At 32.8% G+C, this 27,642-nt stretch overlaps 3 protein-coding genes across 13 annotated transcripts in view; all 3 read left to right on the forward strand.

Moving 5' to 3' along the window:
• Positions 1-3,974, forward strand: part of LOC116352396 (leucine-rich repeat-containing protein 15-like) — a 37,958-nt gene extending 33,984 nt beyond the window's left edge. For all 4 annotated transcript variants that reach the window (XM_031784953.1, XM_031784955.1, XM_031784952.1 and 1 more), the window contains one exon: positions 1,280-3,974. In XM_031784953.1, coding sequence (XP_031640813.1) covers positions 1,310-2,920 — 1,611 coding nt within the window. In that variant the 5' untranslated portion in view covers positions 1,280-1,309 and the 3' untranslated portion in view covers positions 2,921-3,974. The remainder of the gene's footprint in view (positions 1-1,279) is intronic.
• Positions 3,068-3,694, forward strand: LOC116336799 (GATA zinc finger domain-containing protein 4-like). The gene has a single exon (XM_031760940.1). The coding sequence runs from the start codon at positions 3,068-3,070 to the stop codon at positions 3,692-3,694; it is 627 nt and encodes a 208-aa protein (XP_031616800.1).
• Positions 3,975-7,920: 3,946 nt separating the features above from the next.
• LOC116336665 (Ig-like and fibronectin type-III domain-containing protein 1) lies at positions 7,921-27,583 on the forward strand. Of its 8 annotated transcripts, none has more exons than XM_031760663.1 (21): positions 7,921-7,939; positions 8,404-8,887; positions 8,956-9,416; positions 20,550-20,650; positions 21,282-21,299; positions 21,368-21,523; positions 21,590-21,733; positions 21,824-22,131; positions 22,201-22,669; positions 22,961-23,210; positions 23,283-23,622; positions 23,693-23,846; positions 23,926-24,293; positions 24,371-24,509; positions 24,575-24,644; positions 24,771-24,839; positions 24,927-25,122; positions 25,196-25,439; positions 25,506-25,684; positions 25,764-26,714; positions 26,798-27,583. In XM_031760663.1, exons 4-21 carry the CDS (start codon positions 20,581-20,583, stop codon positions 26,999-27,001), a joined length of 4,329 nt encoding a protein of 1,442 aa, XP_031616523.1. In that variant the 5' UTR covers positions 7,921-7,939; positions 8,404-8,887; positions 8,956-9,416; positions 20,550-20,580; the 3' UTR covers positions 27,002-27,583. The 8 variants fall into 8 exon arrangements, with proteins under 8 accessions (XP_031616523.1, XP_031616521.1, XP_031616525.1 ...); XM_031760661.1 differs by lacking the exon at positions 7,921-7,939 and adding an exon at positions 7,987-8,052; XM_031760665.1 differs by lacking the exon at positions 7,921-7,939 and adding an exon at positions 7,987-8,052 and having other exon boundaries at positions 8,404-8,545; positions 9,110-9,416.
• Positions 27,584-27,642: the final 59 nt, after the last annotated feature.

Below are 27,642 nucleotides of genomic sequence, written 5' to 3' on the forward strand. Positions count from 1 at the left end.
TGCTGTATGTTTTATATGGCTAGAAGCCTGGCCTCCTAGTCACATGCGATTATTTCGCTGCATAGTGTATGAGTTAGCATTTCGGAATTTAATTACAGAAAGTTATGTGGATTAGGAAAAACGAGCACAATAGACATAGGCAACAAGATGGATAGAGAGAGAGCGAGAGAGAGAGCGCTAATGCATTTGTGTTAGAGCTCACAAGAAGCGATGCTTGTTGTAGATGACAATGGCGAAAAGCTGATTTCGGCAAACATTGTTTTGCTACAATTTGCATTTGCAATTTATTTCATTTAGAGCTCAACCAGTGAGATTCGAAACGGGATGGGTTGTACACGTTTACATTGGATCAGCAGCACCAGCGCAAATGTTCAATGGTTCAACTCAAACTCTGTTTATATGCAAAATTCAGCATTGAAGCACATATAGTCCTAGTCACATGCAGATTGTTTGTTACTCTCTTTCATCCAGTTGAAAATTCGCTTTGACGATTGTACAATGTTTCACGTTACAAAAATGCTAATCCACAAACGATGTACACAACATGATTGCATATTCGTTCAGGGGTTTGACATACTTTTAAATCAGCTCCAGCTTTCTTTTATTTATTTACACTTTTGAATACACAGATACACACACATAATAGGCATTATGCACGTCTAACCCCTAGATATATCCCATGCAATTCTAATGTCGATTCGCTAACAACAGAAAAATAGAAAATTTTCCTGTAAAATGAAACAATATTTTCATACAACTAATAATTAATAGTTTTAATTAGGTATAATTTTTCATATTCGTGAAAGTTTCGTTGAATTACGAAGACATTTTCTCCATTAAATGAATGTATGCCGAAGGTACACAGTACACACACATATATATATTGGGCAATTTGTCACAAAATGTAATCATATTCATATCAAAAACAATCTTTTCTTGTTATTTGACTTATTCGCTGTTTTATTTGCAGCAAAAATCGAGTTCAGCTTTTTTCATCTACTTATAGAACAATTTCAATATGCATTACGACCTCTCTAGAAATAAAAATATGGGTCGCTGTGAACAGATGCCACGTCAAAGAATGAACGGAATTCCAAGTCATCTCTTTCAAATGCATTTTGTCATCTAAAATTTACACGCACCAATTGTGAACAACTGTTCAATAGCCAATACATATAGCTGTATAATTTATATATCCAGCAATTTTTGTGATTTTTTTTTTAATTTTTGGTTTTTGATATTTTATTAATTTTAAACGTTTTATTAAATTTATTTGCAGATTCAACATTTAAATTACAATTATATTACAATGAACATGATGAATTTGGTTCAGTTTGTTTTCCTGTTCACTGCCATACACGCCGTTGGTTTGAATGCACTGGCCAATTGTCCGGCCAGTTGTAAATGTGATGAGCAAAATTTGGAAGTGAATTGCGGCGAAGGTCAACTGGACGTTCTTCCGATTGCATTAAATCCATCGATAAAACGATTAATTATCCAACGGAATAAAATCAAAACAATTGACTCATCGGTGCAATTTTACTCGGAATTGGTATATTTAGACTTGAGCTATAATCATTTATACAATATTCCGGCCCGAACATTCCAGTATCAGAAAAAATTGAACGATCTTCATTTGAATCATAATAAAATTGGTTCGATAACCAATGAAACATTTATCGGTTTGACGTCATTAGTATTATTGAATTTGGGCGATAATTTTTTGGATGAATTAGGTGCAAATGTGTTTTCAACATTGCCAAAACTTCAGGAGTTGAATCTTAGTAAAAATCGCATAAACCGTGTGGATGCAACAACATTCAATGGCTTATTAAGCTTACGAACATTATATTTGAATGACAATTCGTTATCAATTGTACCAAGTGAATCATTTGTACCGCTTGTTAGCCTTGCTGAATTGTATTTGGGCATAAATGTATTCACAACAATTGAAAATGGTGCATTTGAACGGTTAAATGGGCTCACCTCACTTGATTTGAAAGGTGCTGGTTTGACAAACATATCGATCAATACATTCCGTGGTCTCGAATTTAATCTTCGTAAATTGGACATATCCGATAACCGGTTAACTGAAGTACCAACCACGGCATTGAGTCATTTGAATCGTCTCGAAGAATTGATGCTTGGACAGAATAATTTTGAAACCATACCGTCACGAGCCTTTGCTGGCTTCACAAATCTACGGCATTTAGACATAAGTGGTTCACTTAAATTGCAAAAAATCGAAAACAATGCATTCGCTGAAACAACAAACTTGGAAACATTATCGATTGCATCGAATAAAGCATTAACCGATATTGAAGCGGGTGCGTTTAGTGGTCTTTTACATTTGAAAACAATAAAACTACATGATAATGCGCTCACCGTTATACCAGAGAATTTACTGAAATGGGATGAGCTAAATTCATTTGATATTTCGGAAAATCCAATATTGTGCGATTGCAATATTTTATGGATGCAACAAATTCTAAATGCACAAAATTCTAGTCAAATATCGATCGATAATGTATTGTGCAGTGCACCAGAGAATGTACGCGATCAACAGTTACGGACATTGTCGCCAAGCGTCATCGGTTGCAGTAATGATGACACAAAAAAACAAGCAATGCTAGGCATTTTGATGGTTACATCAGTGGCAATAATTATTATTCTTTTGTTGCTTTTATTTCGATGTCGACGTCGTTTGCGTGAATTGTTCAAAGGTCGATGGAGCGATTCAACAATCGGCACCAAAGAACGTGAATATCAAAAAACATTTTCGGATGAAGATTATACGCATACTACACGTCATCTATCACATGCACATGCACCGTGCACATTGAGTTTGCATCAACCAAAATTCTCACAACAATACCATCAACCATCTGGTATACGTCCAATACCAGTTACGGAACTCTAGCTAGACGCTTCTCCACCTCTCTGCAGGGAACTAGAGAGAGGTGGAATATCGTATAATCACGATTTCAAAGATGTTGATATGTGTTCGAGTCGATCAGCCGTATTCATTCAATTGAATCAAAATCATTTAATACAAAATAATATGATCATGACGAAAAACTATAATACATCGCCACTATCTCCGAACGTTTCAAATGCAACCCCAAACACAAAATTATATAAGAGTGATGATATTCCATTAAGTATTTCGGCATCGTTGCAATCATCAATGCCGCGAACACGTGTTAAAAAGAACAATCACAGCAACGGTGCTAGGGAGAAGGACATCATGAATACGGAACAACATCAAGATAGCAATGATAGCAACGACGATGAAATTGACTATACACATAATAAACGCAATAATGTTTACTATTCAACAATGAACGAAAGAAAAACTACTGGACATTTACATCGCAACATAAATAATAATAGTTCGACAAATATTTCATCGACGAATCGTTACCGTTGGCACAATCAATCCGATGAAATTGCATTGCATTCGTTGCGAAACAATAGAACGAATGTTACGGCCACCAATATCAAAACTGAAGCGATGACAATGCATTCCAATCACCGTTCGCATCCCACGAACCGCAAGCAACATCATCTGAATCAAATTAACAACAATTTCATCATTTCAAATAAAAAGCAATCGATTCATAACACGAATGACGATCAACATTCCATTGACCAAAATAACGGAAATCATTATCCGTCTAGACTTTATCACTGAATCGCGTGAATTCTTCTCGGATGAAATTTTTCGCTTTGGAAACGAGCCACCGAGCGCAGCTCACCGTGTGTATTATGTAATTGTGTGAGTGTTTATGAATCAGAATAGTCATTTAAACAATTTTTAGGTCTTTTATTTGATATACATACTACCTTTACCAACCTTTACCTATTACCTTGATATACTTTGAAAAGCAAATCAAATTGAAAATACTTTGAAAGCAAACACAAGCAAAAAAAATATATTGATCGCCGAATTATGCGGCATTGTTTTTTTTTTTTTTTTTGTATCGGATTTTAGTCATTTTACCAATATTTTAAATGATTTCGAAATAAAATTTCAAAACACATTTAGAACATCATCTTATTAAGTGAAATGAAGCTAATTAACGTAACATATTATATGATAAATAATAAAGTGAAAATGTGATTTAAATTTTAAAACGATTAGATTTAGGTTTTAAATCATGGATAAATTAGATTTGGATTGTCTCATTAGAAATTGACACTTTTCTTCTGATATATTTGCTCAACTTTCGTTAAATTTAGTTTCGTTAGCTAGATTATAATCAACTTAAATTTTTCCTGTTTTTTGCCAATTTTTCTGAATTAACAAACTTTATTTTCGAAATGGTCCGTAACTGAACGCAAAACAAATGCATTGAACAAAAATCAATACTATATATACATATTCAAAAAAAAAATTGATTGTATCATTTATGTTCCTTTTTTTCTACTAATTTATTTAATCATCGTTGACATCGTTTGAATGATTCACTTATTCATAAATGGATTCGGACGAATGAAAAAAAAAAAACATTTTTTCCACTTCCATCTTTTACCAACAATTTTTAAATAAATATTTGCTCAATAAAAAGTTGAAATGTCACCTAAGATTATCGATTTTAATTTCTTATTGATTTGCGTAATTAAATTCAACTCCTACTTATTGAAACGCAAACTCTGTTCTTTTGAAAGCGACCATTTCACATGTTAAAACAAGAGCAAAAAATGCAAAACTACCATATTATTGACTATTGAAACTAGACGAAACGAATATAAATGTCTAGTTAAGATAAATTCTAATGAATAAATTATTCACTGCATAACTAAAAAAAGACAAAACAAAAATTAGATCCGAAAAAAATGATAATATTTTGAAATTATTGCACCATAAAAGACCATAAACAAGCGTAATAAAGATATTAGATTGTTTACTATACCTAACGAAATATTTAGAAAAAATCAAAAAACGGGATTAATTAAGTTAAAACAAAAAATGTAAATAGTAAATTATCATCATCACAACATAAAATGGGACACGTTAATTGTATATACGTAATTTTAGTAGTCATTTCACGAAGAGACAATGTTTTTTGCTACTAAATTATTTTAACGTGAAGAACACGATTACTTTGTTCGTCAGTTTCTCGTAGCTACATTTCAATATTTTAAAGTATATTTGTGTGACACACGGTTTTGATTTAGATATATTGGAAATGAACAAAAAAAATGCAAATAACTCAAAAGAAGCAACTAATGTTTTGAACATACAAATCTATCCAGCCATAAGATGAAAATAAAATTTAAATAAGTAAATAAAATTAAATCAATTTTCTTTTATTTCATAAATGATTCGCATCGCACTTCTTTCAGTTGAATCCAGGCAATGAGTATCTTTTGTGAATGAATACGACCATTTTTGGATGGAAAATATCAAACTATCAGCAAAATCGAAATCCGGCGCACGTAAGATCGTATTGCTTAATTTCATTCACATTTACAGTGAAGTCAATTGTGGCGAAAAAATTGATTTAGACTTTTACCGAATAAGAGTTTCGGTAAGTATTTTTTTTTTCTCAGAGGATATTACTCACATGAACATAGAAAGAAGAACTATGGTAAGATTATTTTTAATTCTTGTTCACATTTACCATTTTAATGAATCATTTGAAACTTCTTAACTAATGGAAACATTCTAGCTGTACACGTTTTTTTTACTTCTTTTTTATTCGTCAAATAAGAACACGTTTGGTTCTTAAAACCACCAAATTTCGAAAGTCATCGAGAACTTTGAAGTAGATATAAGAACATCTCGAAAGTTTCATAAAATATGTGCTTATTTTGAAAACTTTATAGAACATCAGTCAGCCTCTTAATATTTCTCGTATGAAGTTGGTTCAAAGGTTGTGATCTCCGCTAAGCATTCGTACATTCTTTGAATAAACGTACCGCAAGCGGTTTGTTCGGCATACATGAATGGAGGCGCCATATTCTTTTTCATCTTGATGTGGTGCTTTTTAGCTTGAAAATGTTTATCAAACGCTAGCCGTTAAAACGAATACACAAAAGTTTTAAAAACTTAGAATTGAATAATGAAAAGTCTTGAGAAAAGCATATTTTTATTCCTATGGAACCTAACATTAAATGGAAATTCTTGTGTTAAACATCGACGTTAATGATCTTTTGTGAACAATTGAGAAAAGAACAACAAGATTTTTATCATCGTTGGAATTTGATGTGAATTATATTGGCAATTATTCAACCAAATAAATTGAATAATGATGGTGGACAAGTTAAAGCAATTTGCTTATACATCGGGCTAAGTATATTTCTCTTTACAATAGTAGAATTAAACTTTTGCTCAGACTCACGCATATTTCGAGAGGAAAAAAAACTTATTAATTTACATTTTTTCATTACTATATACGTTGAAGCTGTTGAAATGGGAACATCTGTATTTTAATGCGTGCTTCTTTTAATAAAATCGGTTCTTGCGATTGTTTTCCTTATATGCATAGTCCATAGTAGATTATGAAAAATTTACGTACGATAGAATGATGAACTTATGAGAGGACCTAGTTTAAAGTTTGATTTATGTCAAATGTTTAACTTTGCATTGCTCCTATGCTGAGCGCAGCAACACCAAGTGATGTGTATGTGTATGCAATATGTTTAAACGTGCCCCACCACTTGTACTTGTGTACATTGAATTGACAATTCAAGTTTTCTATCATCGACACCAGTGACCGACGATAAGTTCATGAAAATGCATAATATTCAGAAGAGACAGAGAAGCAACGACACGAATAAAGAAAAAACAGAAGAAAAAAGCAATGCGGATAATTGAAATGATATTGAAATCGAAAACAGTGGAAAATGAATAAGCAGAGCAACACAGTCACGAGATCGTAGCACGCATAATCAATATATGTATGCAAGAAAGTATGTGCTGCACCGTAAAACATCTGAACGAAGAAAAAAAACGATTGCGATAATGAAAACGACCATATCTAACACAAGCCAACACAATATAAAAGCAATAATTGTTTTGGATTGCAGCAACATTGCAAAGTCAACAATAGAAAAAGACATAAACAAAAACTATTTGGAGAATATCGACAGGGATGGGCCGAAGTGTTTTAATGGGCCGATTAATGCAAAACACCACGTACAAGATCAGTTAATTTTCTTTCAAAGTGGTAATGATGGCTAAGTTACAATGTACACTACACGATAAATGCAAATATATAAGAACGACTTTCAAACGATTGGCTTATAAAGAAAGATTAAACAGAAGAAAAAAACCGGTACATTTTCAACGCCGGCATTTATAGTTTTAAAGAATATTGTCGCATAAACAGGTGAACATAATTTTTTTTCTTACAATTTTCCCGCCATAATGACCAACGTTACCAAAATGATGCTATGCAATGCTCATAATTTGTATAATTTATATGCATAAAGCATAATATAGTGAAACAGAATGGATGTTGTGAAAAAAAAGTAAGCAACGACATTGCTATTGTCGCATGTCGTTGAATAAAAAAAAAACACATACATACACAAATATAATTGTATAGATGCCCATCTGTGGGCCCATTGGCAACACAACAATACCATTCATATACTTCAATCGCGATATACACACAGTCCAATGTTTTCCTCTTATTTATTCATTCTCTTCTTATAACTGCTGTTGCTTTTCGTCTTCAATTTACTTTTATGTGTGCAATGCAAAACACGCTCTCAAAGCGAACGACAGAACTTTTCATTATAGCCAAAACACAGTACACAATCATGTCGAATAGAGTTTGCAAGAAATTGCTTGAATTCGTTGTTGTACGTGCACACACAATGGAAAGAGCACGACGAACAACAGAGCAGAGCAACAGTCTACAGCAGTTGGAACGCAGCAAAGTCAAAGCGCTGCTAAAATAGTGAACATTTTACAATGTCTTTTACAGTAAATTAAATATTAAATAAAACTTTACCAATTAGTTAACATTTTGCCGTTGATTCAAGTAGACGCAGTCGTTCGTGGCTTATTATTTGTGTTCTCTCGCTTTGTTTTAATTAGTACCTATTCTTCTCTTTTTTTTTCCTTGGTTCACATTTATCTCTTCTCGATTTATTTGTTAATATTATCATTGAATATTCTTCTTTAGTATGATAATGCAACAAGTATAATTTTATAGTGAATCTCTTATTTTAATAAAGGAAGCGAATCAAAATGATTAAGAATATTTGAATAAATTGCAATATTTGTGACATTATTCAAAAAGAATATTTATCAATTTTTCAATAATTTTGTTGTATTGATGCTGATCACATGAGAGCGATAATTCAGTGTCGTGTATAACCTTTCATTCGAAACGAATTAATTTATCACTATTCATTTATTTTTTTGTTTACACATCCTAATGATAGTTCATCAAATCGAAAGTTGTTTCCTTTATATTTTGACGCTGAACCAAAAGACAAAAAAGCCGTTCGATTTCTGATGCGGTTTTTGTTTATTTAAATAAAATTGATTTGGATGGATTCGATTTGAAATTGATCAATTAAAAAGGTATGTAAATGATAAACTTGTTCATAAACGCAACCAATATTTCTTAGCCAAAACCCCCGCCAAATCGAATGTATTTTCGTCGAAACTCTTCCTAACGAAATGAATGTGTAACGGAAATTATGCATTAAATCATTCGACTAAACCAGTGTGTGGTTGTTGTTTATATATAGTTAAATTCTTGTGACGCCCGCTGGAAAAAAGATCATGACAAAAAAGTGTAAAAATTATCACAATGTCTTTTTAAGCAATTCGTTGCAAGACGGTCAATATTGCGTTCTATAGACTATTCGAGTAGCGAGAGAGAGAGAGAGAGAGAGCGACAAAGATAGAGAACGATACATTGTGAGTGTATTTTTGATGTGGACTTTTTTTTAGCTCAATCCAATTTTTGCTCTATCGAAATCTTTTAGTATCTAAAACAATCGTAGTTGCGACAACTGTATTTTGCGATTCCGCATCATCAAGTGGCTCATCACTTTTTCCATCATCTAATCAGACAACTGGTGTGTGCTCGTTGCGCCACTGATTGTGTATATGTGTTTCTTCTTATTGTCACGAATACAGAAAAAACAATCATAATAATAATAATAACAATAAAAAAAAAGAGTATATAAAAAGGGAAGAAGAGTAAGAAACAGGAAGACGAACAATCATTATATTAATTTTGTGAATGCGATTTGTGTACCAACCGATTATCTATGTGTAAAACGTTTTAATTCAATCTTAAAGGAACGTTTAAGTGCTAAAAAGAAATACGTATACTGTTTTTGCTTATATTGTGCTGGAAAGTAGCGATCTGGGGACCATTACGAGCAAGACGTAAACAGACAAAAAATATCCCCCGATTTTTTAATTGACATTTGACTAGTGGGTAAGTATCAATCATGCACAAATTCTAATCTTTGTTATGTCCCACACTTTTTTCGATAATTGAATATGATATTTGCATATGTTATCAAGTTGAACAAGTTATTTACAACACTTGACAAAGTTCAGAATATCATATAACATATCATCATGATTTGATTTCTACTATAATTTATCTCAATGTTGTTTGTGCAGCAAAGCCAATTTTTCCTTTTTCATGTTTTATGTTGAATAGCAAACGATTCGTTTACATAAAATATTGTACGATCATAGACTCTATAGGTTATTATTCATGGTCTTTTCCATTCACTAATGAGCAGTACATAAACCATCGGCAGATATGTTAGAAATATGAGATGTGCGTACTTATTTTGTGCAATTAAGATGGATTCAAAATAGACATATATCATTGACATTCAAATTATTTTGTTAAGTATCAATATGCTCATGTTGAATTGAAAAGAAGTATAATTTATGTTGTGGTGATGAGAAATCAATTGATGGTAAACATAACACACGCACACATTGACACTGAATTTTATTCGAAGATAAGATGACTTGTACTCGTCGTTGTAACTAAAAAAATCAATGTTGAAGGGTACAACAGATTTGATTTTAATTAAATGGTAACATCGATGTTGAAAAAAAAGTTCATTAAGATATTTTAACCATACGAAGAACCAAAGAGTCATGATACGCTCAAAAAAAATGTGTTTGTATAATGCAAACTCATCGAACTGAAAAGCACATAGAATGTTTAACTAAAATGTGTGACAGTTACAAATGTAAAACAGTTTTGTTGCGTCAACAAACAATTGAGTGTAATAATCAAGGCCCCGACTACAAACATAATAAGTGTTCGAGATGACGAATTGCCAAATAGAGTGATTAAGAGTTTTTATTTTATTCACATTACAACTTGAAAAAAAAAAAAAAAATGGTGCAGAACAGTATTAGCAAGCCACACACATTTTCAGATTGAAAACAATAGTAGACAGTTAAATCTATGACGAAGTCATTTATGGCAATTTTTTTTAATGTGAAGCAAAGTGATCTAATTGTTCAATACAAAATACACTTTCTTATAGATAAAAATGACCTTTTTCGAAATCTCACAAACGAATGTGGCCATATAAAAATCAATTTTTTTCAATTCTTATGCAAGATATTAGAATGTGTGTTTGTGAATGTTTAATTTAATGGTCCACTCTTAGAGTTTCAAACAACTGTAGATTTTGGCGACATCTGTTACTTGCATTTTCTTCGCTCACTTTAAATTGCTACATTGATTTTTCACCTGAATTCCCATCAAAGTTTTTGGCATCAGAGACGTGCGGACACTAGTCAATGCCCGCTTTTATTACATATAATGTATAACGTGTCGCACCTGAAGTGTCGCACCTTTACTTTGAGTTAAGATGTGTCAATATCTGTCAAACATCAATGAGCTTATAGTTCTACTTTATTAACGCACCTGGTCAGCATTATAGAGATTTGGAGCTGGCGTTTTTTTCTTCGTGTAAAATAAAAAATGGAATGTTTTATGAATCATTCCATGAAAAAGAGTGCGATCAACATATTAGCTGACCAGACAGGCATTTTTGTTAACTGATCATAAAGATGATCAACTTAAAAAAATACCGGATCAAACTGACTGTGTGATTAATGTTGTGATATTTTTCTGCGAGGGTCACCTCGTATGCCTTATGATGGTGGTAATTGTTTACAATCGTTGTCTGCACAAGACACCATATTGATTCTTATTGCGTAATGAAAGAGAATGGCAAGGAAGTTATTTATAAAAAAAATGAATGTTAATAAAGTGTGGTGTGTTGTTTCGACTATAAAAGCGTTCTATCAATAATCATCGTTTTGATCGTGAAGTGGTAGAGGCAACGTAACTAGTTTATAACAGAAAAATACTTGAAGAATAAAAATTTCTTTATTGCTTGCAGTTTGCGTGACTGAGATATGAGATGCTTTGCAATCACACAACATCTTTAATACATTCAATTTTGATCATCTCATCAAGCCAGGTGAAGCAAACGATACAGCGATTTGAATAAATGAGATAGATAAAGACATGTCGTGCAATGTAGATGAAAATTGTTTTAAAACATTGGGTGTCGAAGGACACATATCAACAATTCACTTTGTAATAATTTGAAATAACACAGAAAATTACAATGTTGAACGAATTTGTGGCAATACGGTAGATACGCGATCCCCCATATGATCTTAACGATATAATAGTTTCAACAGAAAAAATTCGAAAATTCTATGTATAATATATATGCTGTGGTAGTTTCAATAATTTTTTGTACATTAATCACCCAACATTGTTCAAACAATCAAGTTCCTGCTGTATTGGAAACATGACTTGAAATTGAGCACAATGTGAATTTATAGCTTTTATTACAATTTTATGATTCGCATTTTTTGTTTCTTTGATGATGTTGTCATCATGGGCATCCTACGAAATTTTGTTTATTAAAAAACCAGTAGCATGAAGTAGATGACTATAGTCCAACGTTTTGCTAATAAAGATGCAAATGAAAATTTCAACGAATTTTTTTGTTTCGATCACCGGTGTTAATTACATGCATTTTTATTCAAATTCGATCATCTTATTGCTGCAAACACCTTAACGCATTGACTGTGAAATACATCGGCACTTTTGTGTTACAATAATTTGCATGCCACAATGCTATAATACAATAAAATCGAATAATAAATTATCGAAGCAGTTTTTGCTACGGTGATCAGTGGCGCACCGAGAATTTGTTCTGCTCATGGGTAACACTGACAAAATTGTCAGTCAACAATTTTATACGTAAATAATTTGATTGAAAAATACTGTGCAACGTATAAAAATATTTATAAAAATAAATTCAAATAAAATGGAAATCGAAGTACTCAGAATAAGAACAAAGAACCTCACAAAGCAATAAGATAACCGCCCCAAGTAAATTTAGATAAAGACGTTGCGCCACTGAACGATGATAATATTGCAGCAGAAGAACGCAACATTTTTCAACAATTATATCGTGCATTTAATTCGAATTTCAAGTAACTTCTCGTTAGCTTTTGTTTCAATAATGAAATTAAACAGGTTCTATACAGAACCGGCCCTCTTAACAATTCTATTTTCAGAATAAAACTGATTACAATAATCCAATAAGATGTATACATGAGACAGATTTTAAGCTAATCAACAAGTCATATATCTTTTCATTTACAATTTTCATTTGTACATTCTGAATTAGTGATACCTAATAACGATCAATTAATTTCGAATAAAGAAATTACTTGCTGCGTATAAAATGTACTGATTATCAATTAAAAGTTGTTGTTATTATTGGTCAGATTGCTGTATGAAGAAATGTGATAAATCTGATGAAGAGAAAATCAAATTATAAAAGAAGTGCAAGTAGGTGTAATATGTGCACACACCACATTACCTACATTACCTTGAATTAAAAATGACGCAAACACGTATATCGTGTGCAATGTTTAATTGTTTGCCGTAGTTATATATATTTAAAAAAAAACAAGTTTCATCAGATTATTTCTTCTTCATTTGCTGCTTTGATCTTTTTGTATTGTGTTATTTTCATAGCTACGCCGTAAATTGAAAACCTTTAAGTCGGACACTGAAATGGAAAGCATGTTTCCGCTTACCACCGATACACACACTGTCATTAATCTAATCAATTGGTCAACTAAACAGCAAAAAAAAGAACTTCACAAAACTAACACGAAAGGAATATTTCGATTTTATTTTCGAATTATTAAATCCATCATATGGAGTTGTACCCAAGAATTCGATTACTAAATGGACACAAAAAAAGGAAAGAAATGCAATTTGGTAATATGACGAAAATATGATTGATTGAAAATATTGTTCTAGATATGCATTCATCCATTGCTTGCGTAAGTGATGTGAAGCGGTAAATTATTTGTTGGTTTACCATTGTGCATTTACAACGATTAATTGTATGCATTATTGTGCTATTTGGCTCATTGAAACATAACTTATTGCAGTTTTACCTTGCAAATATGTAATATCTCGAATATTTAATTTATTAGTTGCTCACTGGTCATTTTAAGTAATAAATAATTTTTTTCCCACTGATTTATAATATGCACACTCGAAATACATGAATTCCATACATAAAAAGCTAAAAAAGATCTAGGGCTTAGCACGTCGATTTCCATTCGACACTTTTTTTGGATACTCTACAATGAAGCGAACGGTTTGCAGGATTTGGAACACCCCTGATTTCAATTAAACCACCGATTTTTTTAGCGTTGAAGATAATAGAACATTTCGACATTGTAAATTTATGTTATATTTCAATTGGACGCTCAAAAATTTGTTGACTTTTTTAAATCGGTTATCGAACTAATTTTTCAAACCCAACACCTTAGCACCTCCCACCGCTTATGAGGACGTTTTTTTAAAAATATGAATTGCACATTCTGTCCATGGAAACAAATCTATTCATTGAGTGTTCATTGTCGACAAAGGTAGACTCTTCACAAATATATAGCAATTGTTTATTATTTCGAATTTTTACATGTAAAAAATGTTGATATTACAGACAATGTTGTAAGTTTGACCCCTTCTTCACAACAACGCCTATTTTGTTCATTCGATACTTTGCTTCAAACAAAATTCAAATCAAATCACAGAACAATTAATTGAAAAATAAATTTTATAAATTCAATTGTATCACGATGTGATTTTATACTGTAGCTATAGCTTATTTGTCAATGTTCATTTTATCTCAGCATATGCCCTGTACGCTTGTGATTGCTTGCCATAGAATTTTGAGCGTTCAAACAAACAGCATGCTCGACTCATATATGTATTACATAAAATTTGTTTTCTTGGTCATGTAGCAAATCGAAGTTCGCATTTCTTACATAACTGATGTTTGATTTCTGCATTTAAATGTTTTGTGATACTTCCATTTTACTACTGTAATTACCATTTTGAGGTAAACTATGTTGATTTTACATTTAAATATTGGAAAATATCAAGAAATTCCAATTGGCTATAAACTGAACAAATTCACCTTCCGACAAGCATACATTTTTCAGAAGCAATAGACCTCATACCGAATGTGTCCTTGAACATACTCAAACCATCGTTTACGTTTTCAGACACATTTTATTCTTATAGGATCATCATTCAATATCAATCATTATGACAATTTTGAACGTAAAGCATAGAGGTAATTACTATTTGAAAAAGAGTTTGTCATCAACTGTTTTAAAATAATTTTTAGTTCATTTACAAATGAACCAATCTTAAACCAAAATTAATAAAAATCATTGATTCAATTATGCAAAAGCATATCAAGTTTCACCGTCAACATAACTAAGTCCTTCATCTGAATGCGAAAAATGGTGACGATATTGCTTCATTAATCACGTGTTTCTGTTTTGGTTATGCTTCTTTTGGTGCGCAATTCAGAATTCACGTTGTGCAACATGAAAATAGAAGCATTTGGAAGATACAATGAACGAAAAAAAGGTGACGTGCACAAATATACATTGCACCTAAGCGGTCAAGCCGATCGAACTGAGAAGAAGAAAAACAAAGATTTGTATTAACAACAACACACGCGCATTACACTTAAATTGACGATAGTCGAATTGATCACACACAGATCAAACAAAAAAAAAATATATTGCTGAGCTGCTTCGTTGCTATTGCTATTTTTGTTTATACTTCTAAATTAAGTGTAGTGTATTGTAATTATGGATCAAGGTTCCCATGAAGCAATCAATAAATTCATGTTAACAGGTTATTCTTTAGCCATTAAAAAAAATGAAACAATAATATCGAAGAAGCATTCTTTAAATCGAAAAATTGATCTATAAAAATGTTATTACTGAAAAGTGTGAATGTGAAAAATGATCGACTAACATTCACGAAAAATGTATGCTTATTAATAGATGCTAAATAAAAAATAACATTTTTGGAATGAGGGGCCAACTATCACTGATTTGAACATTCAAACACTCTGTGTGAGGCTGTTATTATAGCTAAACTCAATGTATTCATAGCTAGTTTTAATTGCATCGTATACCATTTTAGGTGATTTTAATTGTGTGCACATCAACAGCTGTGTGCATGTAAATATCATCAAAAACTAAGTATAAGTTAGATCTTTGATACTGATCTACTGATCTGATCTTTTTGTCCGATTTTGACCTCGACGAGATCAATGAAAAAATGCAACCAGGAGTGTGAACGAAAATTCATTCATAACATAAACAATATAATTTAATAATTCATTGCATGTACGACATTCAGGGATGCCAAATTTTGATGAAAAGTTGAAGTCAAAATCTTTTGAAAGGTAATAACAAAGATCTTCAAAAATTTACTTTTTTTTACAATAAAAAAAAGATAGAATTTGATTACGGGGAGCAGAATTTTGGAAAAGCAAATCAAAAAAAAAAAATCACGTCTGAAACTAAAATTTTGGTAACGGTATAGCCCATAGCATCTTCAAAAATCGAACATAAATCAAACGATCGAATGAACAAAAATGTTGAAAATTCCTTACGAATAAACCATGTTGACAGCTCTGAATTCAGCGTTTTTTCATATTTATGTCAAGTCTAATGTTTACGGTGTTTGAAAACAATAAACAAGTACAAGTTTGACTTTAAATCGTCATTATTTAAATTTTCCAAGTGGCAAACTGTGTGGCATGTTTGTGCGAATGATGGCCTGAATTTATCTTCTATTTATTATGAATTAAAGACGAAATATTCTGCATATGCAAATTATGTTGTCAGTTGGATGAAGTAATATACAAATTTACTATATGATAATAAACAAGTAAGCAACGATGCCATCAAATCGATTCAATACGAGCCCCAACTTTTATGTGTCTTCAATGCACCAAACATTTGAACAGGGTGTTCATCAAACCATAATCAACATGTTTCAGCAATGCATATTATTTGATATGGTAGCGACATAGATTTCAAACGTTGTGAATAATAATATACACCCGTTACAATAAAAAAAATGGTCAGTGTATTTGGAATGGTTACATATTTTGCGCTTTATACGCGTGTAAATATTTATTAACTGATTATGACACACTGGTTTCTACGAGTGCTCATCAGTGAGCTAAATGTCAATACTAATTAGTCTTGAGTGTAATAACCGTTATTTACGTGCCCAATCGCTTACACATCGAGTATACATACCAAATAAAACACTAATAATCGGATTGTGGCACATCATAGTAACATTCGTTTTCAGCTATTATACATATGACAATGGAAAAAGACGCACAGCACGCGTTTTTATTTGAAATTTTGTTTATGTGTTTTTTTTTTCGAATTCACGTAAACCGATTTTCATATCGGTGTATAATAATAGGCTGAATAAAAATTTAAAAAGCATATATCGTCTGCAAAATAACAACAAAACGTCTGCGTACAATTAGTATTTGTTCAAGAACATTATTCATTTAAATCCGTTTGTTGAATGTCAATTCATTGTTAAATAATTAATAACGTTTTGGAATTGCAAATAAGTGTGTGAAGTGAGAGAAACAAAATAAATAAAGCATACACCAAAACTATATTGATTACAAAAAAACACAATCATTTATAACTAGTTGAATGTGTTTTGTTTTTATTATGTTTTATTTTCAATTAAATAAATACAAAAATACGAAAATGCGAGAAAAGGCAATAAGGTGAAAATAAAAAGCAAAAGTGTGCAATTAATCAATATTCTAGCCATTTGTACGAAGTAAGTGGGTAGCAATATACTTTATGTTTCACACATACAAAACAGCAAAAACATTGATTGCATAAATAAATTAGTATGCATAACATTTGTTCAGATTTAGTGCAAGTTTAAAACCGACAGAAGTCTGTCAAAAAAAAAAACCAACAACAACAACATGAAAATGAATATTTACGCAGCAATAACTTTGACAATGACACAATTTCCCTTTCAACAGCTATGAAACACAAAACACAATCTTTTGAAATGATTTTGTAAATAATTACGTCAAAATGCATCTTTGCACAACGTTAACCAATATAATGTTCGGATTGACTACTCTGATTTATCTTAAAAGATTTTGGTCTAATTTAGCAGTGACCATGTAAAGGTCAAACTGATGATGGGCCGACACATAGGAAACAATGAACGAAATAGAACTTTGAACGAAAGAAAAAGAAAGTAAAATAATGAATTCAGTAAGCCCAATGTACTTGGCACATACTTGGCTGGGCATGAAATTAAATTGTCGCAATGAATGTGATTTTATTTAAAAGCGCGTTAAGAGTTGATTCACCCATAAAAGTAAGCGGTTTGTCTGGTTTTGCAACATTGACATTCAAATCGAAACGACAACAACAAACATATCAACGCATTGGCATGAAGACATTTCACGCACTTTTGTGATATACCATCAGCCATACAATGAAATCACATTAATGCATTCATCTTAGGCTATAGCCATGTCAAACATACTTGTAGTGAAGGTGCGTGCTGCCCTGACTATTTCAATTATTTATTTATATTTTTGTTGTAGTTCTTTATATCGATTTTTGTTTGTGTCTGAGTGTATTTAGTATGGATTAGCGTAAATCAGTGCATCAAAATGGTTATGTAAAACTTCAGCCAGCGATTCGCTTCAGTGCGCTGTGCTAATCATTTTTTTTTCTCTTCAGAGGATACGCACACTCAACATCAAAATCGCTAAATAGCGGGCTAGTTCTTTCAGTAAACATGCGCCAAATACTGACCACAGTTCGGAACGCTCTAAGTGCTTCGTACGTTTCTATAGCTACTGGCACAAACCAGTTTTAGTATTTTGCAGCATTTTTTGTCGTCTGTCTCATAGAATTAAACTTTATCAGAACCATTGAGAACGGCGAAGATACTTTGGACTTATACGTGATTTTTATTCGTTGTCTTATGTTTTAATAATTATCTTCTTTCGATTTCAATATCTTATTTTCAAATGAACTGCGTCATTTAGACTCGTTTAACAGTCTATTTGATGTATATGCTATTTTAGAACTTTGACAACACAGTATTTTGACCTTTCTCAACGACAAAAACAATGAAGAAAAAACAGTGCGAGCATATTCACGTCGATCAAATAAAACGACAACAAAAAACAGTTTCGGAGAAAATAGAGAAAAAAAGATAACAGAAAAAAACCAATTAGATCTTAAAATTTTCGAAATTAAAATTCAAACCAGTTGAATGAAGCTCAACGAACGAAGTTGAATCGATTGTTTATATTTAGTGCGTCTCAATATAACCATATACGCTGACTTTACCGATGAAGACTCATTAACTTAACTGGAAAGACTGGCTGAGTAATACTAAAAAAAAATATGGCTAAACGATTTGAGGATAATATCTTTACAGTTTTTTTTTGCTTTTGCTGAGAATATTTAAAATGTCTACGTATTGTTTTTGTATTGATATCATTTCAGATGAAGAATAAAGCGAAGAATACACAGTGTGCCGATAACAGCTTAAAATCGTTAATGTTAAATGGGTGACTTGGAAGTGGGTCTATTTCTTATATGAATTATAGAACCATATGGTTTCATATGACAAAGACAGAATTCAGCTGTTTTTCGCCATGGAATGACTTTCATAAATTTTATTTTGTAAATAAACAGGCAAAGGTCTCGAATTCTATATGTCCATCCTTGCACTTTATATGCTCCAGTCACACAATTCGTTTTCATTTATTTTGTTGTGTGCCTTGCATTATGGATACAAGTGTTCATACCATTTGATTGTTCGAGGTCTAATGAATACGGTAGCTTTGGTGTATTATTGGTTCAACGAAAAGAAAACGTTCTATCAATAGACAATTGTTGCCATTCTATATTCACTGTACAGGATTGTGTGCACCAAACTGAAATTTGCTGTAAAAACAAATAGGATGAGAAAAAAAAATCGATTAGAATAATTACTGAATGAAATACTGTTCGCTTTCCCACCAACGTTGGTATTCGTACCGCTTTCGGTACTAGGATTCATTTCATTTTTCAACCCTATGCCATTGTACATACGCCATACGTTTGATGTCGCCTTTTCCACAATATATCGATCGCATTTTCACTATAACATCATGTTTTTATATGATACTAAATTTAGATTATTTCATTAGAGAGAGAGAGAGAGAGAGAGAGAGAGAGAGAGAGAGAGAGAGAGAAAAAAATGCACCTTATACATGTTGTGGCCAGTGGCCATACATTCATTATAATGCCATGAATTCAAAAGTGTTAGACGTCAAATAGTGGTGTGTTAGTGACCACCTTACCAACCAACAACACAGCAAACTCCGAATCGATGTTTTTGTTATTCGTTTGGTTCACTTTATTCGAACGAAACCCGGTACACATCAAAAGCATTCGATACATTCAGTTAAATCAACATCGACATTTCGATGCGAACTAATAACAGGCAAATACTGAATACATCATATATATATATTTTAGAATGAAACCATTGTTTAATGTGTTAAATGAAATTGTTGTAAAATCGGCATAGCAAATGAATCAAATAAAAGTTGTTAATTTACTAGAATAAAAAGTGATTTTTTCGCACTTAATGAATTCAAATACTTGTGTCGTACAATATTCGTGTCGAAGTGTGATCTTAATCCAAATCATTGACAAATCCGTGTTTTTTTTTATCAAATCCGTAAATTTAAAAAAAACGAAATCGAAATTCAACATTCATGAATGAGTGACAATAAAAGAGTAAATAATTAAAAAAGAAGTTGAAAAATTTACTCCAAAAGAAGTAATATTACACAATATTTTCTGCAAAAAAAAAGAACTTTCTGAAGAATAAAAAAAATACGATTCCGAACAAGTCGTTAACACACTCCAATTGTTTTATTATTCACATTTTCATTTTTAATTTCCCTTTCCATTTCCATTGCGATTTATTACGCAGCGTGACTTACGATGAATTATAGTCACGATGAACATTGAAATGTGGAATGCAATTTATGTTAAATAATAATAGAAATAATATAGTTACTAAATAATATTGACTTTATTCACAATTCCATTATTTTTTTTCGCCTCTTTTTCTTCATATATATAGATAGTTCAGACGATTTCGGTGTGCCTTTATAATGATACCAATTTGTGCTTTATTTTTATCGACTTTAATCACTTTTAACTATGCCAAAGCAAATCCAATTGGTAAGTGTAATATTCCATTTAATTATTTGACAGAAGCATATCCATTCAATTCATCAAGAGATCACAAAAGAACAATAGAGAAACTCAAAAAGCAGTTTCGTCAAAATAATAAACGATTGATACGTGTTGATTTTATATAAAAGATGCGATAAGCAGTTACAAAGACATTTCATTAAATTCGTGTTGTTGTTCATTATTCGTTGAATTTGCATTTTTTATGTTATTCCCGCTTCAAAAGGTGTTTGTTTATATTTATTGTCAGCTGCTTATAAACGGTACGAACATGGTACGAAAGAAGAATGGTTAGCGTTACAAAGACGCGCATGTCATCTATTGGCATCGGCAATAAAAAGCCAATATTCTCTAGTTATTATGTTCATAGTTTATTGGTGCTTTTACTCCTTTATTAAGTTTACGCGTTGAAGTGGAGACGCCTGATATCAACTGGCCAAAAGTTTGAACACATCTAAAAGTTTTAAACTTGCTTATTGAATTAAGTTTAGTTTTTCATTGTTAATTTCATACGAAAGTATCAGAATTCGATCAATGTGAATAACCAAAATGCCATCTTTTATGTGGTCTTTCTTCATATTGGCTTTAAAGATTCTTTTTTATTCATATCTTTTTTCAGGAACTGGTGGTCCAACAGGTATGTTGTTATTAACGTTGTACGTTTAATGAGATTGTATGTTGTTAATATTATAATGTCCATAATAGTCGTGACTGAAGGTAAGGATGCCTTGTTAACATGCGTGATAATGGGATCGTTTTCAAACGATACTGTCTTATGGCGTCGAGGAAATAATGAAATTCTGGCAGCGGGCAGAAGTAGAGTGACTAGTGACAGACGTTTTCGAGTCTTACACGATGAATGTATGTTGAATTCTTAACAATCGATTTCATATCGATTAACTTATAACAAAAAAAAAACAATTCCAGCACCGAAAGGAAAAATGCAAAATGCATCCTCTGGTGGTGATGTATGGGTGCTTCTTATTACGGATACCAAAGCCACTGACTCCGATCTATATGTGTGCGAAGTGAATAGTGATCCGCCGATAAAAAGTTTTCACTCTTTAAAAGGTACTTCTTTTGAAAAATTGACATACACACACACGCACATTTCAAAGAAAATTCAATGGACATGACTTTTTTCTGTCTTAAAAATTTCAGTTAAATCAATCAATGCAACGAGTAAATCAGTTGCATCAAAAAATACTTCTTCAGTTACAACATCACCAATTTCGGATGATTCCGGTGAATCGGTCGAATATATTCATGATTTTACCGATTGTTGTACGTCGTCGAATGTTTCAAGTAAATGTTTGGGATTTTGTAAGATACACAACATCATCGATGGAACGGCCGGCGTTGAGCCGGATGTATGCGAAACGGATTTTCCTCTTATTGTAAAATGCATGGCTGATGGCCGAAATCACTTACCATGTTGTGAACAAAAAAAAATTCCCGACGTGTGCCAGGTAATATAGTTTTTTTTTTGTTTTTTTTTTTTTTGTGTCTAAATATATCTTAATTTGAATTCAATAAAGGATATGTGTGTCGGTGACTATACACCATTTACCGATTACGTGCGAAGTCGAGTGTCTTGTGTTGCTCACACATTGCCCGCATTGAAGTGCATTTTGGAAGGGGTACAAAATATCCCAAGTCCACCGCAAGCAATTGAAGTTGAACCATTGGATGAGAATTCGTTGCAAGTTAGTTGGTCACCACCAAAGTCGACCGCTAAACCGACGAGCTATTCGATATATTGCACCGTTTTACACACCTTTGATGAAGCATCTGTACCAAATATTACAAGTGAAGTGGCTGTTACTGTGTCATCCGATTTGGATTCAGCTGTTATACATCATTTAAAACCAAACACAATGTATTCGATTACAATGACTGCAAATAATAATTATGGATCCAGTTTATCTAGCGATCGAGTTCGATCGCTTACATTGGACAATGGCGTTGGTTCGAAAACTAGCGTGGCTGTTGTACCAGTTTTACCAGGTAATTATTACATATGTACTATATATGGATATTATTTATATTTAATTGCGAACAAAGTTAGTAACTCAAAATGTCAACTTTGAAGAGGTAAGCTGATGGCACCAGCTTTGGTTATGCATATATTTCTTTTGTTAAACGAATCGAATTTTATTATGAAGACATAGGTGGGTCCCCTATCCGAGGGTCCCCCCATTACAACTGTTGAAAGACAAATGTGATTTCACAAAATGCCGCACGCAAAGCGAGAAACTGTGAAATGATTTTCAAATGACAAATTATTAACACTTGCAGATGTCCGAGGTTGCTGCATTCGAAATGGAATGACTCATCGTAATTGTGTCGATAAAATGTGTGACCCAAAGAAAACCGATTTCACGCAAATTCCCGATTTAATGGTATGCGCACCTTGGGCAAACATCACATTTTCATGTTTGGCAAATAAAATCGATCATACGCCTTGTTGTAAATCAAGAGGAATTCCGGACACATGCTTATCATTTTGTTCTGGAAATGTAACAACTATCACATTTGCATTGTTCCGGTAACTACTTCACTTCCAGCCACTTCAGTAACTTGATTGAATCAATATAAAAATGATAAATATTTCTTTTAGATGTCTACAATATATGTCGGAATATAGTAGTTGTTTGCTACAAGGATATGGTGTGTTAGCCGGAACCCCAACGCGTGTAAAAGCTAGACTAATTGCATCACGATTTGCAATTATCGAATGGAATGCGCCAAAACTTTTACCTGAAACGGTCACCAGTTATAATGTTCATTTACGTAAAATGGATACAGAAGAAACGTTTACTATAATTGAAAAGGATCATGCACCAATAATCATTGAAGACTTGGACGCCAACAGTTTCTACGAGGTATATGTTGTTGCAGTGAATGCGCACGGACGTGGACCGCCTTCTTCTCGCCTCGTTTTTCATACAAAACCTCAAGTAAATTACAAAATGTCACCTTAAATTGGTGTGTTTTTAATTGTTGACATTTAATTTCTCTTTCATACAGATTGATTTTAGTGAATCCACATCATCATCAACGTATAACATAACCAATTGCTGTAAAACAGCATCAATATTACCTCAATGCATGCCATTATGTACATATGATATAAAGGTTTCTGATCTACTACTCCTTGGACAAGCGTGCTCTCTGCAAATGGGTAAGCGATTGAGCGATTTGAAAAGACCTTGAGGGCTTTTGATGAATGTTGGTATTTTATTTGTTGTATTTGCTTGCAGGAGCTCTTGCAAAATGCGCTGCTGGCGGTCGTGATCATACACCCTGCTGTTCACGTCGAGGTGTTGTGCCCAAATGTTTGTCGTTGTGCCGCGGTTTGATTCCGCAACCACATGTGGATTGCTTAGCTTATGGTGGTAATATTATTCAATGTTTCGAAGAAGGAACTGAAAACATTCCAGGACCGGTTGAAAATTTCCATGCAACACTTGTTACCAAATCATCCATTTCACTGGAATGGATACCAAACGAAGAAGATAATAATCACACAGTAAATGCCCCAAAGAAAACCGTTGACATTGACTATATTGTACAATATGGAAAAGTCAATAATATGACTTTGTATGAGACTGTCTCAAAAATGGAAAATGTACGTATTGAATAGATTGTTTAACTAAACGATATTTAAATCATAATCCATGTATTCTTGTTTACACAAATCTACAGGAATTGAACACAACTGACAATGACATTGAACTAACCAATCTCGAAAGTAATGCACTGTATCGTGTCACTGTTTTTGCTCGCAATGCCCATGGCATGTCGCTTCCCTCATCGATGCTGTTAATCAATACAACCGATAATGGTGAGCAATGAAATGATCACATTCAATTCAAAGTAAATTGACGATTTTCGTTTATTTTTTTTTAGTGAGAGACACTGATTCGTCAAATTATGGTGTTCCCTCTCCACCGCATTCGTTATCAATTTCAGCCCACAGGTTCAATTTTATTCTTTTCTATATTAATCAAACATAACTTTATACCAGAGCTGTTATTGGTACTGGGAGAAGTGCGGGCAGCTCTGCTTTATACTTAATTACTAAAGAAAAATTAACGCTTCACAGTGCAACTTATGTCACCATCAATTGGCAGCCACCCGAATATTCACATCTACACGAAACAATAACCTATCAGTACGTATTTAGAATTATTTAAATAGAAATAATGCAATCTTGGTCTTTAACATCTGTTATAACGATAATAAAATGTTGAAATCACAGTGTTTATCACAAGGCGACAGCAGATAATGAAACATTTACCACAATTGAAACGAGGCTGACATATGCACGATTAGTCAATTTGAAACCAAATTCTCAGCATATCATTTATGTCGTTGCCATTGGTCAAAAAGGAGAGAGTCTACCGTCCGAAACACTGGTTGCATTCACAGATCCAGCTTTGCCAGCTTTTGTCGATGTATGTGCACCGCTTATTGAACTTGAATTGAAGTGAATTAAGTATTTTAAATTTTATTAAATATTTACATTAGCCGCCAGCAATACAGCCTGACCTTGTTAAAGAAGGTGGTTCAATGACAATTTTCTGTTTGGCCTTGGGAAATCCAGTACCAACAATTTCACTCTACATTGGTGGACATCTTGTGCGACAGGAAGTTGGTCGTCACATAGTGACAACCATTCAAAATGTTACCAAAGATATGGAACATATTCTATGTTACGCAACAAATGGATATGGTGTACCAACCCAGGCTGGAAAAAAGATTAAAATCAATTGTAAGTATGCCGGGATATAGTTACCAACGAATCGTTCGAAATCTAATTTGACTTTTGCAAATACAGTTGCGCCTAAAGTTCAACCATCGGCCGTTACGTTAGCTTTGCTCGGCGATCGTGTTGAGTTGAAGTGTGTTGTAAAATCGAAACCACCACCAAAAGTAATCTTTTGGCGAGATCACGAGGGTCATGAACCGATTCCACTGGGAAGCAATTATGAAATGACAACCGATGCTAGTTCCGATGTAGGTTTTCATTTTTGTTTTTGTTTTTTTGTAAAAAAAGTGCATTAAATATATATTTATAAAATTCCATTACGATTAGGATCCAAGTACAATGACCATGACTCTATCGATTCTGCGACTAAGAAACGAATTTGTTGGCGATTATTTCTGTCATGCAGAAAATGAGATTGGATCTGACACCCGAGCCGTATCGGTTCGAATTCGAAATATGCCGGCCGCTCATAATGTTTCTGAATGTTGTATTGCACAAAATGTGTCATCAGCCTGTATGGATGCATGTAGTTTTTACATTGATATCGATGCCGTCAAAAATAGACCGGAATGTCTTGTTGATTTCGATAAATTAATGAAATGTGCAGCTGATGGTTCTGATCATCGTTCGTGCTGTGCAAACGGTGATGTACCACGATATTGTTTGAATTGGTGTCGAGGCGAAGCATTGAATTCATTAAGATATGGTGTATGTGTGTTGCAACACACAAAAACGATTATCGATTGCTTTCAATCGAATCGTGATCGTTTACCAAGTCCACCGTTGAATTTAGCTGTGATGATTGTTTCAAATTCAGAAGTTTTGATCAAATGGGAACCACCAAAAAAGAATGCACACATGGTTGAAGGATATCGCGTGTATTGGCACGAAGTGGAACCAACCGACAACAATCCAATCAATACGATTAACGGAATCGGTACCTATCGCGTCGATACCAAAGATCTAAACATTCGAATTGGTGATTTGAGACCGAATATTGTTTATGAATTGGTTGTCAAGGCTGGCAATCAATTTGGATCAAGTGTATTGACTGATCCAATCAAATTTCAACTTGGACAGCAATATATCACATCAGCGTCTGGTTCTGGTTCGACTGGCGCTATGCTCGGCATTTTCGCTGGAATGGTAGCAATTGCATTAGCCATTGCAGCAGTTTTATTATATAAGAAACGAATAACAATGAAAGCCACTGCTAATGGAGGTGTTTCGTTTGAAAATCCAAGCTATTTGCGAGAGGTCAACATGGAAAACGTTCAAGTGAGATTTTTATTCCAAGATTATTATTTTTTTCAAATTGGCGTGCATTTTTTTGCATAACGGTACTCTTTTCCATTGTGTAGATTTCTTCGTTGTCAGGTGATACATTGAACTGGAGACCGGAATCGTCTTCAGCGACAGGAACAATAGGAACAACGACCAATAGTCAAGTTAGTGATCAAAATCAATCGTCGAGCATACCGACTGCAACTGAAGTGAATCCATCAATTTACGATGAATTGAAACTAGGTCATAAAGGGGCTGGTTTTAAAAGATTGGTTTCTTAAATAACCGCTATATTACCACATTATTAATTATATCGGAGTGATGAAATTTTGTAATTATAACAAATTGTGTTTTCGTCCTGCAACACATCGTTTTATACAGCCGTGCTTTCCAACGTTTTATTCGACCTTAGCGAAGATAAAAAAATAAAATACAAACTAAAAATAAATGTTAATGAAGAAAAAAAAACGAGAAATATTTGCCATTTGCAATAATTTGTGCAACGCTCACAAAACAATTTGATGACCACGATTCATTCGATTAAGAATTTCTTTTCCAAAAGCAATAAATTGACTTTTCTCAAATCATATAGCGATTAATGGCAGAAAATGTAAATACTTTTATGATAAATAAGAATTTGCGAGAAAAATGAAATGGAATCTCTAGTCAATTAAATAAATATGCTTTTACATTGTTCTGTAAATGTAGCAGGTCTCACACCAAAAAGCACAAACAAACCCTAATTGTGAAAATGAAAAACTACGTTTATTGTATAGTAAAGAAAAGAGATTTGGAAAGCGAAGCAAATTCACCGTTTTATAAATAATAATACAAATCCTGTACAGAGAGAACTTAAGGGAAACCAAAAGAAACCACAGTCCAAAGTACCTAAAAAAAATTTTTTCAGAAGATGTTCTATATT

Source organism: Contarinia nasturtii, unplaced genomic scaffold, assembly GCF_009176525.2.
Source record: "Contarinia nasturtii isolate CC-2019 unplaced genomic scaffold, AAFC_CNas_1.1 Cnas_scaffold_187, whole genome shotgun sequence".
Lineage (NCBI taxonomy): Eukaryota > Metazoa > Arthropoda > Insecta > Diptera > Cecidomyiidae > Contarinia > Contarinia nasturtii.